Source organism: Quercus suber, unplaced genomic scaffold, assembly GCF_002906115.3.
Source record: "Quercus suber isolate HL8 unplaced genomic scaffold, Cork oak 2.0 scaffold_917, whole genome shotgun sequence".
Classification (NCBI taxonomy): domain Eukaryota; kingdom Viridiplantae; phylum Streptophyta; class Magnoliopsida; order Fagales; family Fagaceae; genus Quercus; species Quercus suber.
In genome coordinates, this window is record NW_027070340.1 from 199,342 (window position 1) to 212,107 (window position 12,766).

General features: G+C 34.3%; 2 protein-coding genes across 3 annotated transcripts; one reads left to right on the forward strand and one right to left on the reverse strand.

The window, feature by feature from the left end:
• Nucleotides 1–300: 300 nt before the first annotated feature.
• Nucleotides 301–5,155, forward strand: LOC136065290 (autophagy-related protein 3). Its single transcript, XM_065768273.1, has 6 exons — nucleotides 301–411; nucleotides 668–719; nucleotides 2,141–2,206; nucleotides 2,981–3,108; nucleotides 4,251–4,354; nucleotides 4,934–5,155. The coding sequence occupies exons 3-5, from the start codon at nucleotides 2,147–2,149 to the stop codon at nucleotides 4,345–4,347; spliced, it is 285 nt and encodes a 94-aa protein (XP_065624345.1). The 5' UTR covers nucleotides 301–411; nucleotides 668–719; nucleotides 2,141–2,146; the 3' UTR covers nucleotides 4,348–4,354; nucleotides 4,934–5,155.
• Nucleotides 5,156–7,208: 2,053 nt separating this feature from the next.
• Nucleotides 7,209–11,825, reverse strand: LOC136065289 (E3 ubiquitin-protein ligase BRE1-like 1). 2 transcript variants are annotated; one of them, XM_065768270.1, is made up of 10 exons: nucleotides 11,689–11,825; nucleotides 11,480–11,563; nucleotides 11,248–11,367; nucleotides 10,961–11,147; nucleotides 10,699–10,859; nucleotides 10,438–10,509; nucleotides 9,519–9,595; nucleotides 8,699–8,893; nucleotides 7,431–7,503; nucleotides 7,209–7,349 (listed from the first exon to the last, which is right to left on the reverse strand). In XM_065768270.1, the coding sequence occupies exons 1-10, from the start codon at nucleotides 11,713–11,715 to the stop codon at nucleotides 7,224–7,226; spliced, it is 1,122 nt and encodes a 373-aa protein (XP_065624342.1). In that variant the 5' UTR covers nucleotides 11,716–11,825; the 3' UTR covers nucleotides 7,209–7,223. The 2 variants fall into 2 exon arrangements, with proteins under 2 accessions (XP_065624342.1, XP_065624343.1); XM_065768271.1 differs by having other exon boundaries at nucleotides 11,480–11,627; nucleotides 11,689–11,774.
• Between the last annotated feature and the right edge of the window lie 941 nt (nucleotides 11,826–12,766).

A 12,766-nucleotide genomic window follows, 5' to 3' on the forward strand; every position in this document is an offset into this window, starting at 1 on the left:
AGGGTTGCATGATAATATTGGTGTTACTATATCTAGTAAAGTAAAACTTTAAATTTGGATGTTATAGATAGATTCTAGGTGGTGCTAATTTGTTTATCCCGGTGATTTATTTATAGTAGCATATGACAGTGGTCTTTTGGTATAGGTCCACTATTTTGAACGGCCTTTTTCTAAGTCTCTTGCATATAATAAAGTTTTTTTTTTCCCCTAAATTAGTATAATTAACCTCAATCTTGTCTTTTTGTCTTGAATGGATTTTTCTGCTTTATCAGTTTATTCTATGAACTATTGATTTATGTTGTTGTCTTGAACCTGTGTTCTTCAGGCAACACTTCCATCCACATATCTTGTTGCTGAGGAACCTGATGATGACAATATTTTACGGACTCGAACCTATGATGTCAGCATCACGTAAGATCTATTATTAATTCCTCTTTTTTTTTTTACTAGTGTTGCTTCTCTTAAAATGGTGGAGCCCTTTGATTCTTGGAGGATAGAGCTCCCTTTTCTTTTTGGGTTCATTTCTAATATTGTGGTGACGAATTTCTTTAAGTAGCTGGGTCAGAATGTAGTATATTACTGCAATTATAAATTTGTTGTTCCTGTATAATCTTCAAACATTTATAGAAATACTACCCTTATTTGTCTAATTTTTCCGTGTTTCCAGGTATGACAAATATTATCAAACTCCTCGTGTGTGGCTTACTGGGTATGATGAGGTTCGTCTCAGTAATTACGTGTTTTTTCTTGTTTTGAGGTTCCTAAGGGTATTAAAATTTGCTTAGTTTGTTTGATTGGATGACCACTATGAGTGGTCTTTCTATCCTTGTTGGATTTTGTAGATTTGTGTACTTCTCTAAGCAAAAGTAACTTTTGCTTAGTTTCTTGTCTTCCTTAGTACACGGCCTGCGTACCACAGAAGCAGTTTGTACTATTCCTATTTTCCTTTTACCTATAAAAAAAAGGGAAATTTGCTAGTGGTTTTTGTATGATAATATCATTTGCTTCTCATACCAATAGGTGTTTAGCAAACCAAGCAGCTTGAGCTAGAATGTTGGATTAGGATTTAACAAATCCTGTTAAGGTCTTCCAGGTGAGATCCCACAAATTGAGCAGAGCTGAGCCAAGGTCAAGCCTTAGTTCAGATTGCATTAGATAAGCCAAGCGCACAAAGCTTCTAGGTCTGTCATGCTGAGCCCAAACACCTCACCTCTTGGCTCAGCTTGGCCTTATTTACTTTTTCTCATGCTATTCTAATGCACTTATCACTTCAGTTATGTTATATATTTCATATATGTCAACGAAACTTACAGATCTTTACTGATTGTGAAACTCGCAAAGAGAAAAGGAAGTGAGTTAAACACAGAGAAGATACTTGGACCAAACAAGAAGTATCTTGGAAAAATTGGCCATTGTTGTCATTGGTTGTCAAGGCTAGTATATGCATTGATGAATCTGTTCTTTATAGGCATAATGAATATTCATTAAGAAGCTAAAATAGTTCAACTACTGTCTCCACTCATTATAAGAAATTAAAACAGTGAACAAAGTCAAAGCGAATAGGAGAAAAAGAAATTCTTAAAGTTCTCCCACCGCCTTTTTCTGGGTGCTGATGTACCTTCATCATCGTGAACATGACGTAACTTTTTTTAATGAAGATATCTATTACCTATCAAAAAAAAAAAAAAAAAAAAAAACCTTTAACACAAAGCCTGCTGGTTAAGATCATCCTTTATAGTGTTTCTACTTCAGATATTTTATTATGTTAGATGTTTTCTCACATTTTAAGTTTTATCATGTGAGCTGGACTCCTTTCCTATTTGCGACCTTTTTTTCTTGTGACTAGTTGAAACTATAATTGGTAACTATTCATTAGTTTTCTGATTTTTGGATGACCACTTGTGTATTTGGCATGCCAATATGCTGCAATTTCTTCTTTCTTGAATTAAGTTTTGTTGAGTGTGAAGTGTATATGTCATATGTTATCATAAAGGGAAAACAAAATGGTGTTTTTATATGTTTGCATTGTTGGGGGAAACATTATCTTGGGTCGATCATTTTAGTCATTTAAATATGCAACTTTTCATTTGACATATTCATTCAAAGGACTTATTGAAATTCCCTTTGCAATTGTGGATAGTCAAGGATGCTTTTGCAACCAGAGCTTGTACTTGAAGATGTTAGTCAAGATCATGCACGCAAAACAGTAAGTTTATCCTTTGAAGTTATATATATATATATATTTAAAAGTAAATTCCTTTGAAGTTATTTATTTTCTCGTTTGTATAATCAGCATATGTCCACTATATGTTGTTTCTCCTTGATGCAGCGTTTACTTGATTCTTTTTTTAGCATCTTTTTTAATGTTACAAAATGGATATTCACACCTCAACAGTCTAGTATTATAAATATTGTTTTGCTTAATACTTTAACCTTAAAAGTTCCTTTTCAGGCTGCAATGATAGTTAAATATCAGTCTATATTTTTAGATATCTGTTAAATTTTATGAGATGTTCACCCATAAATTATTTAGTTCTCTATCTTTATCCCTCCTCATGTTATGTCTTCTCCATGCTTACCTTCAGAGCCAGATAAGTTGCAATTCAGTGCTACAGTACTGGTGTCTGCTATTTTGGAATCCGTAGATACCTGCTGGTCCATTTTTTCATTGTTAGCAATTGCTTTTGCAGACATAAAATCATGTGTAAAGCGCCCACACATGATACATTTGTCCTTGTCCAAATGGATTAATATTAGATGCAGATATCTGTTGTAATTTACATTGTGATACCTTTTCTGTTATGCAAGTTGAACTAGGCTCTTGGTGTCCTTAGTTCTGGTAAGCCTTATACATGATATGTGCTACTGAACAATGGCGGACAGGGTGATGATCCTTTGTGAAAATAATATTATATTTACATGTTCCACATGCACCACCTTCTGATGCAATTGTGTTTTAAAATTAATTTTGTGGGTACAGGTAACCATTGAGGACCATCCGCACTTGCCTGGAAAGCATGCATCAGTGCATCCATGCCGACATGGGGCTGTGATGAAAAAGATCATCGATGTACTGATGTCACATGGAGTTGAACCAGAAGTTGATAAGTACTTTTCACTCACTCAAATCACTTAAATCAGTAGTTGTAAATTGGAACCATCTTTACTTCCAAAGGCACAATATTTCACACCTAACATTTATCTTTAAAACTTGAATTCAAAGGCTATATGCTTTTAGAATCATATATTTTTGAATTGGAAACATCATTATATAGGTAATTGGTCTGTTTTTGATAAGTAATAAAGATTCATTGATATTAAAAGAGAGAGACACCCAAGCACACAGGGAGTATACAGGGGTGAACATATCAAAAAGGAACATTACTAAAATCAAGTAAATCCAAAATAGAGAAAAAGGGATGGTTTCTCCACACAAAGAACCAGTCCAATAAAGTTCTGAAAAATAGAAGCTTGAGGTCAGGCATGGAACGCTCATTGTCTTCAAAACACCTACTATTTCTCTCCTTCCAAATACACTACTTCAAACAATGAGGAACAACTATACATATATCTCCATTACGATGGCGACCAAATCGACCTTGCCAGCCAGCAAATAGCCCAACAACAGACATTGGCATAACCCAATAAACTCCAAATAAACCACACCATATCCCACAACTCCAAAGCAACCGGGCAATGAAGGAATAGATGGTCAACAGTTTCACAATTACATATAGGTAATTGGTCTGTTATCTCCCATTGCTTGAAATTGTACTAGTGCATAGGTGGGCCCCACCACTATCTCCTTTGCCTCCACCTCACCACCTTTACCATTGCCTGTACTGGAGCTACTTGAAATATTAATGATTTTCTATGCAAGAAAAATGATATAAAAATATTTTCAGGAGCATTTTTAGAGTCACAGCCAGACAAGAAAACAAGTAATTTTTCTGAAAAATGTTTTCCACCAAAACAGTGTGTTAATAACTAACACACTACGTTTAAGCTCTCAAGTCTTGACACCCTTGCTTGGATCCTGCCAAAACCAATCTTAACCTTCTACAATCTCCCAACTAAGCAACTATGGAAAAACACTTGCTCAAGTGCACAATAAATGTGCCAGTAAAAACAGGTGCATACACAAGTATACTCAAAGACGTAATTTTAGAAATGCTGCCTCATTTGCTTATAATTTTTACATAATTCAGATAATGATCTGTGTTCTTACTATCTCTATTTTAATTCTTTAGGTACCTTTTCTTATTCTTGAAATTTGTTGCCTCTGTAATTCCAACAATTGAATATGACTACACCATGGACTTTGATCTTGGTAGCTCCAGCAATTAATTCAAAGGTAATTCTATATATAAATATATATATATATATATGTAGACAAGGTCCTTTCATTCCTTTTGTGTATATAACATGTTAGAATTAACATGTTATGTCTCCACTAGAAACATGATTGTTTGCTCGCTTTGTCATATCTTAAGATTATGTTACAGAAATTAACAAGGTGATTGAATTTCCCAGGGAAATAAAAATTGCACCGTCACATTTCCTGTATGATTGTGGTATCAATGGTCATTAAAATTGATAATCTCGTTTTTTGCTTACAACAAGAGGGGTGGGAGGGTTTCGAACTCAGGTTCTCTACATGGGATATCTTGGTAATGCCACTAAGATACAAGGCGTTTGGCCTTAAAAACGATGATCATCTATTGTAGATTATGGCGTTTTATTACCCTTTATTGAATAAAGATTGATGTTAAATGCGAGATGATAGGTTGGTCTTCAACAGAATTCAAGAAATTTAGGGTTATGCGTTAAAAGGATGAATATATATCTGTGCTTTGCCTAGGACAAATTTTTCTTTGCTTTATTTTTAGCTCGACTATGTTGCAATTTACTTTATTTTGCTACTATATTACAGATACAAGTTGCAACTTCAGCATGAAGGTGATTAAAATGTGAAGTTAAACAATGTTGTAAGTTGTAACTACTACTAATGGTGTTGTCTGTCGACTTAGCCATTATTGTACAGTCTAAACTATTTGATTGGATCGTCTCTTGGATGCTGAATGTGTTATTGGAAGCCACCATTCACATTATTAGTGAATGATGGTTTTGTATAGTGAAGTTCTATTTATCTTTACTGTCTGTTTTATATGATAGTAGAATTGCCATGTGCCATATTTTAACTGGGTTCAATCACTGATACATGCTAATCAAAAGTCAAAAAACATACCTTAACTATACAAAACCATCATTAGTAGCAGTTACAAACCTTAATCCCATCAAAAAAAAAAAAAAAACATACCTTAACAACTCTAAATGCAAGCGCCCTGTTAAGCATTCACATCCAGACTGTCATATGCCAAATGTAGATATATTTTACCATCAAAACACAAAATTGTCTCAGCACCCGGCATGCCAATTGTAAAAAAATATACAATCGAGCTACAATAGTATTCTACATTTAGAATCTACTGTAGCAACTTGCAAAACCAAAATAATAATTTTTTATTTCTTTTTTCCTAAAATATCTTCTTCATTCTCTCTCTTCAGCCTCTCATCTCCTCTCTCTCCCTACTCTCTTCTTTTCTCTTTCCACTTCTCCGGATCATGCTCTCTCTCCCTCTCTGTCTAATCACCCTTTCTAGTGAAGGATGGGTTTCGATGTGGGTATTTTTTGGCATGGGCTTCGGCTTGGGTCAAGTGACGGTGTGGGTCGTGGGTATGGCAGCACGAGTTGGGTCGTGGGTCTGGCGACGTGGAGATGGGTCATGGCAAGGTGGGTCACGAACTCACGGTAGAGGTGAGTGAATTTTGATGGGTGGGTTCATATGGGGTTTGGGGTGGATTCCAACTCTAATGGTGTTTGGATTTTGATTTTTTGCTATGGATTTGGATGGTTGGATTTTTTGCTAAGGATTTTTGTTTTTTGGACTTTGGATTTCGATGGGGTTTGGGTTTGGCACAGATTGGTTGGTTTGGTTTGGTTTGGCATGGTGGTGGCGTGGTGGTTGATGTAAAATGATTCTTGGTGGTGGGTGGTGTGAATGTTGCTCAACGGAGGTGGGTGGTGACTGGGAAGCTGGACAATGGTGGTGGTGGAGTGGTTGAGAGAGAGTAAGAGAAACAAAATTAGAGAGAGAAGTGAGAAATATTTTATATTATTTTAATGTGTAGTATGGTAAAATAAAAATTGGGATGTTAAGTGTATTGTAAAATGATATGGTATAAATGATAAAGTTGTTTTTGAAATGGTAAAATAGAATTTTTTGTAGATACCAGATGTGAATGCTCTAACGTATACAAAGCTTTTATGGGTAAGTTTGGTTCAACTTTTTGATATTGTGCTTTTTAAAAAAGTGGGGATTTTAAAAAGTGCAGTATGAAACAGAGTTTTTTGTAAAAGTTAAGTATTTGGTAAAAACTGTTAAAAAGTGCTTTTTGAAAAAACTTAATGTTTAGCTAGCACTTATAAAAGTGGTAGTTTGAGATGTAAATTACCAAAAATGACAATGTATATATAAGGAAATTTATTTCATACTTAAATCAACTACTTAATATATTTACTAAAAAAACTAAATAATAATATTATTGGTATTATTTTAATAATGTTTGTGTTTAATTCTTTTTAGTGTCATAATTATTTGTTATTACCATTAATGACTTCTTATCAATATTAATTAAATCTAAATAATTTTCATCATCATGAAGTACAAAATAAAATGTAAAAAGATAATAAAATACATACCAATAATCCAAGTTTAAATTGTACTACATAAAAATGTAAAAAATTGTACTACATGAGTTCTGCTCCAGTTGCTGCAATATCCCTAAACATTCTATCAAGTTGTTGTAAATTCTATAGACTTTTATGTTGAAATTTTGAAGTTATGGGTACTTACAAAATGTAATTGTCATTTCACTCATATTACAATAATATACATAACTATTTCAAACTAACTACATATTAATAAAATACTCAGTATACTCTGTGTACTTTTTTTTTTTTTTTTTTTTTTTTCATCAATATATTTATTACACACAAAATGACCATCAATAGGAAAATATAGAAATAAAAGAAAGCAAATAAATATTTCACCATAAACAGTGAAGCACACGACAGCTCTTAACATCCATAACAAGAATTAAACACATTATTCAAATTCCAAAATGTCACACACACCAACAGGAAAAAACAAAATACCACTTCATCTCAGATAAAAGAAAAGTCTGAGGTAGACAATTACCTTAATATTATAGTCGTCTCTCTCAGTAATTTGCTGCAACAGATGTTGGTTTTGATTCTGCATATCATCATATGCCTGTCCAATTGACTGCAGAAAAACCAGACCAACAATTAGACCAATTTCATGATTGAATGTCATCACGTCCACATTAGATAACTAGAAACTAACCTCAATTTCAGATAAGTAGGCCTCATTTTCTTCATTTTTTGATTTTAGGACATCAGTAAGCCTAGAAATATCCCTGAAATAGCAGTAAACTTGACATTGGTAAGAACTTTACACCATTCTCATGTTCAAATAATACCAAGCTAATGCTAGAACATCGGCCTGCACAGTTAACATAGTGTAATACAGATCATCACAAGACTTAATGATTTTTTTTCTTTAAGTAATATGAAAATTTTATGACCCCAAGAGGTAACACAATTGGCTGGGACCACACCTCATGAGGCAAAAGTTCACTAGATTGAATATCATCTTTCCCCTCCCTTTGGGACCAAAACTAGATTATCAAAAATATATATATTAGGACACTTAGTAATAAAACGAAGCAATGAAGTCTTTAAGCAGAATACAAACCAGGTTCAGTTAACAAAGTCAACCCTCTGGCAATTATCTAACAATAATCTAACAGTTCAAGGATGTCTTGTGAAAAGTAAAGATCTTTTGAGAAAGTGCCAAAATCACTAGTACACTAGAAATATACCAGACAACAATTAAACAGAAGAGAACAGCAAATTAGCTTCTTAATTGAACAATTAGAAAAATCATAAGAAAAAAAAGCTAGACATAGTCATCCACTCAAAAAGTAACGTTCAAAACATAATCTTAGAGACAATAACGCAAGTCTGATGTCCAGAATTTCAAAACCTCAAATGGCCAAATATCATCTCATGCCTGAATACTCGCATTAGTTATATCTAAGAATTTTTATTAAATATTTTTTGTAATGTTTGTTGATTTGTGGTGACCCTTAAGTACATGTCCTGTGTACTGGGTGGTGCTTTTTCTAGTTTTTCAATAATATTTTTACTTATCAAAAAATTTTAATTTTTTTTTTGATAGGTAATCAGAGAAATATTATAAAAGAGAAAAAATAAAAGTACAAGTAGTTCATGATGATGAACAACAAGATTGAAGAACCAAACAGCAAAACAAAAGAAAAGGAAATCAGAAAGCTAAATTAAGGGAAAACATAAACTCTGAAAGAAAAAAATTTTAATTTTTTAAATAAATAAATAAAGCTAACATGAAAAGCTCACAATCAAATCCAATGCAACCAAAGGGGGTCTACAGTCTATTCCACACACAAAACACCAACCTTTTTCATAGAAGATATTTGAATTTTAGGGGGAAAAAAGGTTTATCCAAGTAGAAAGTTCAACAATAGCAGCAGTTTAAAAATGTTCCCACTATCATGTCAAAGTAAATTGAACCTTTTAGAAGCTTCCAACTTCTGCCTCAGCTCAGCAATATCAGCTTCTGCTGCAGCCAGCCTTTGTTGGGATATGGCCTCAGCTTCATTTGCTGTCTTCACTCGTAATTCCAAGTTGTGCTCATCAAGAGAGGATTTCAAAGTTTGAACATGAGCCCATGCCTTGTATTCCAAGTCCTTGGCTTCAATGACATCCCTGCAGATCTTATAAACTTCTAAGAAAAGTGAACACACAAACAATAACTCACATGCTAGGTATGACAATTAAGTTGAATGTGCAAAACCTAATTTAAGCAGAATGAAGTGCTTCCACCAGTTTCAAGTAAGCCTATGTGCAAAACCTAGTCTAGGAACAGCTGTACTTTTATACATTTTAAACAAAATAAAACCATCCAAACACACTCCTACGAAATTCAGGATATTCAGCGGTTGATTTTTCTTTAATTCTAACATAAAAGCAATTTTTGCAAGCACGCACACAAACACGTGTATATAAGAGGATTGCAGAAAGAGTACAAACACGCACACACAATGCATATGTATAAATCAGAAGATTGCAGAAAGAGTCCTCAGAACAGAGTCCCTGTATACTCCGTGTACTTGGGTGTCTCTTTTTTTTATATCAATAAATCTTTATTACTTATCAAAAAGAGAAGAGTCCTCAGAACAATCAAAACAGCTTTGCACAAAGTTTTAGCAAATACAGAAAATTAGAAATGTGAGCTAAAAATAACTTATCAAAAAGAAAGGTGAACTAAGAAAAACTAAGCAAGAAGAAATGTGAACTAAGAGGAAAAAAATAAATATGCAAATTCTCTAACCTTGAATCAGTGGATTCACGTCTATACATTTCTAAAATCAACTTTAACTCCAAATCACTTTCCTTCAAATCTTGGACCTGCAAAGTAGAACAGGCAAAACTCATTAAAGCCAAATCATTAGTAGACTAGATAAATCCATTTATTTATTATAAAAAAATGAACAGGTAAACCAGGAACACAAACATGGCACGCACGTGTCTATGCATTCACCAAACAGGAGAGTGCAGAGTGCATCTTTACAGAAAAGGAACATACGGAAATGGCACCAATGAAACAAATAATCAGGCATAAGATTTTATTTTCAGGATTTTAAAGCCGCACCCCCCCCCCCCGGGCGGCAGGGCCTCTTTTTTCTTTTCTTTTTTTTCAAGTAGCAAGTTACTCAAAGCTGGTAATTATAAACCATATAAATTAACTCCGAGAAAATTGTCAATCATAAGTTGTACAACATTTATATTCACAGAAATTCCACATTATATTCATACAACAGTTGGAAACGGCAATAAATACACAGGATAAGGATAAGATACAATAAGAATATAGCAAGCCAACCAATCAACCATCAAAAACCTAGGATAGCGTACAGCAAGGGTATGAATTTTTTTTTTTTTTGGGTGGTAACAGACAATAATAAATAAAATTTCTAGCTATATATTTTTTTGTAAATAAGAGGTTTATAAAATAATAACAAACATCAGAACATTCAATGGGTTCTGAAAGATTAATTAAACATATTGGGTTGTGTGCATGTGTCTTTTCAAATTTAAGCCATTTAATTGCCAGACATGTATTGGACACATGTCTGGCAGTGTGCGAGCAATATGCATGTCTGAATACAACATATGGCTCAGAGACACTCCCAAGGTTTTGAAGTAACCATGCTTCATATCCAAATACATATATTGGAAACATATCATACCACAGCTTGCAACTTCTTCATCTCAGCAACTTGGTCAGCAGATCTGGCCGATAAAGTTTCGAACTCTTTCACCTGTTTTAGACAGAGAACTTTAGGCCCTTCAACTGCATATATGAATATGACTGAATGAATAACAAAGGCCTGCCTTGCTGCCAATGAGCTCTAGTCTAGCTCAAATGATTGTAAGAGCAAGCAGGGTAAGGTCATGGGTTCAAGGCCCACTATGTGCAACCCGTTAAAAAACAAAAAAAATATACCCACCTTCCTCTCCAGAATTCCAGAAACAGATTGCACGTCAGCCCGAAGAGAATGAACATCCGAGGCAGCCTCTTTGTATTTACTTAATTCACTTTGCATAGTGCTCATTTCTTCAGGAAATGAAGAAACCAAGTTTCTAAATTCAGCAATTATTTCTTTTCTTCCTGCAATGCAAAGTATCTTCATCATAATTGCAGCAAAAAAACTATAGAGATAAAGTTACTAATGTTTAATGATCATAGAAAAGCATCAGATTTCTTAAAACCTGGTTCTCTTGATGCCTCTTCCAGCTTCGATTCAAGCCTATTTCTTTCCTCAATTTGTTTCTGTATTTCTACTCTCAAATCTGTTGCTCTAGAATCATCAATTGTAGAAGATCTTCGAAAAACATCAACCATGTCATTTTTAATGCTCAATTCTCTCTCACTCCACAAAAGGCTGTCCTTCTCAGCCTACAATTTCCAACAAAAAGGTATAGTCAGCATCAGAACGAAACCCTCATGACAAAAATGACAGATGAAGGCATAAATGAAACTACCGACCAGTTACAACCTGTAGTTTCTCATATAAGGCCTGATACTGCAAAAATTCAGATTTTGACTTTTCTATTTGATCTTTCACCAGGAGGTAAGCATTGGAAGAGGAAATACACTTCACATTCTTCAACGTGTTCTGTCATGAAATACCCCATTCAAATGACATGACTGGATTAATAATTGATCCCTTAGAAAGAAATATCTAAAGAATTATACCAACAGAATGATCAACATTATAGAAAACTGACCCGCAAACTCGATAACTGCAGTAATATTTTTATCCTTTCTTCATGAAGACTTTTTAATTCCATTAGCCGACATGAAGCTTGGTCCTGTGAAGCTCAAAGCAATTAATCTGCTTGTCTCTTCCAATTTAAGGAATTATCAAATGTTGACCTAAAAGAGAAAAAAGTTTGAGAGGAAGGAACAGAAAATTAGTCCCAAGTCAACAAATTACCATTAGTTCTTTGAGAGTTGATTCCATATCGTGCAGATCTTTTTGTTTATCTCTGACCCTATCACTGGCAACTTGCTTATTCCCTAGATTTAAGACAGGGAAAAATGCCCCTTTTGCAGCATCTCTCTGTGCTTTAAGAGATACTAAATTGCAATTACTTTCTTCCAATTCTGCAAGTGTAACCTCCAACTCCCCTTCAAAAAACCAACCAAATTGAATGTCATTCACTGACCTAAGAGCTGAAAATCATTCACCATCCCAGAACTCTTTTTTTTTTTTTTTTTAGGTAATAAAAGTTTTATTGATAAGAAAAGTACAATGTGTTTACAATAGTAAACCCACTGCACTTTAAACAAATACAACCAATCAAAGGGAGGAGCTAACAGATATAAGGAAATCAGACAGGGAAATACAATGCGTAAAACCCCAAATACGAGACCACTCAAACAAAGTCCCAGAACTCTCATTTAGACAGTTTTCATATTGGGCAGGGGGGGGGGGGGGGGGCTGTGAGTGAGTGTCATCTGTTATCTGCCCATATCTACTCTCTCACCTAGTGTTTATTATGCACGTGTCTATGAAGAATAGACATGGGCATGACATGACATGACATGGGACATGATGGCATGGCAGTTCTTGAATAACTAGGACAGGACACGGTGGGGACACAACAATTAATAATTAATAAATTTAGGTTTTATGTATATTTTATACATATGAGCATATCTTATGTTAATTAGTGATAATAATTTCAAACTTTTAAGTGCTTAGGATTTTCGTTTTCCCCTATTGCCATTTAGCTTTGTTGTGACTGATAGTTAGAAACAAAAAAGCACTAATTACATTCAATCAGCCTGGTTTTTAAGAAAAATGAATGCAAAACTTCAAAGCCTCTAGCTCTCAAACATTCCGTAGCAAAAGCAAATAATAATTTAAAAAAGGGTAGAACAGATGGTGGGTGACAGCAAATGGTGAGCGCAGATGGGCCAAGACCAGTGCCAATGTGCTTCACCGGAGTGCAGATGGAGGATAGCAACCAAATCAAGATATGGGGAGAGAGAGAGTGGCAATGGGTTGA

What these genes read in the sequence shown, in the direction of transcription:
- LOC136065289 (XM_065768270.1), bottom strand. Translation starts at nt 11,715, where the DNA reads ATGGAATCAACTCTCAAAGAACTAATG. An exon ending in CAACTCTCAAAGAACTAATG is followed by an intron (nt 11,564 to 11,688) that starts GTAATTTGTTGA and finishes TGAGCTTCACAG; the next exon opens with GACCAAGCTTCATGTCGGCT. An exon ending in CTGGAATTCTGGAGAGGAAG is followed by an intron (nt 10,510 to 10,698) that starts GTGGGTATATTT and finishes TGTCTAAAACAG; the next exon opens with GTGAAAGAGTTCGAAACTTT.
- LOC136065290 (XM_065768273.1), top strand. Translation starts at nt 2,147, where the DNA reads ATGCTTTTGCAACCAGAGCTTGTACTTGAAGATGTTAGTCAAGATCAT. An exon ending in AAGATCATGCACGCAAAACA is followed by an intron (nt 2,207 to 2,980) that starts GTAAGTTTATCC and finishes TTGTGGGTACAG; the next exon opens with GTAACCATTGAGGACCATCC. An exon ending in GTTGAACCAGAAGTTGATAA is followed by an intron (nt 3,109 to 4,250) that starts GTACTTTTCACT and finishes TTAATTCTTTAG; the next exon opens with GTACCTTTTCTTATTCTTGA.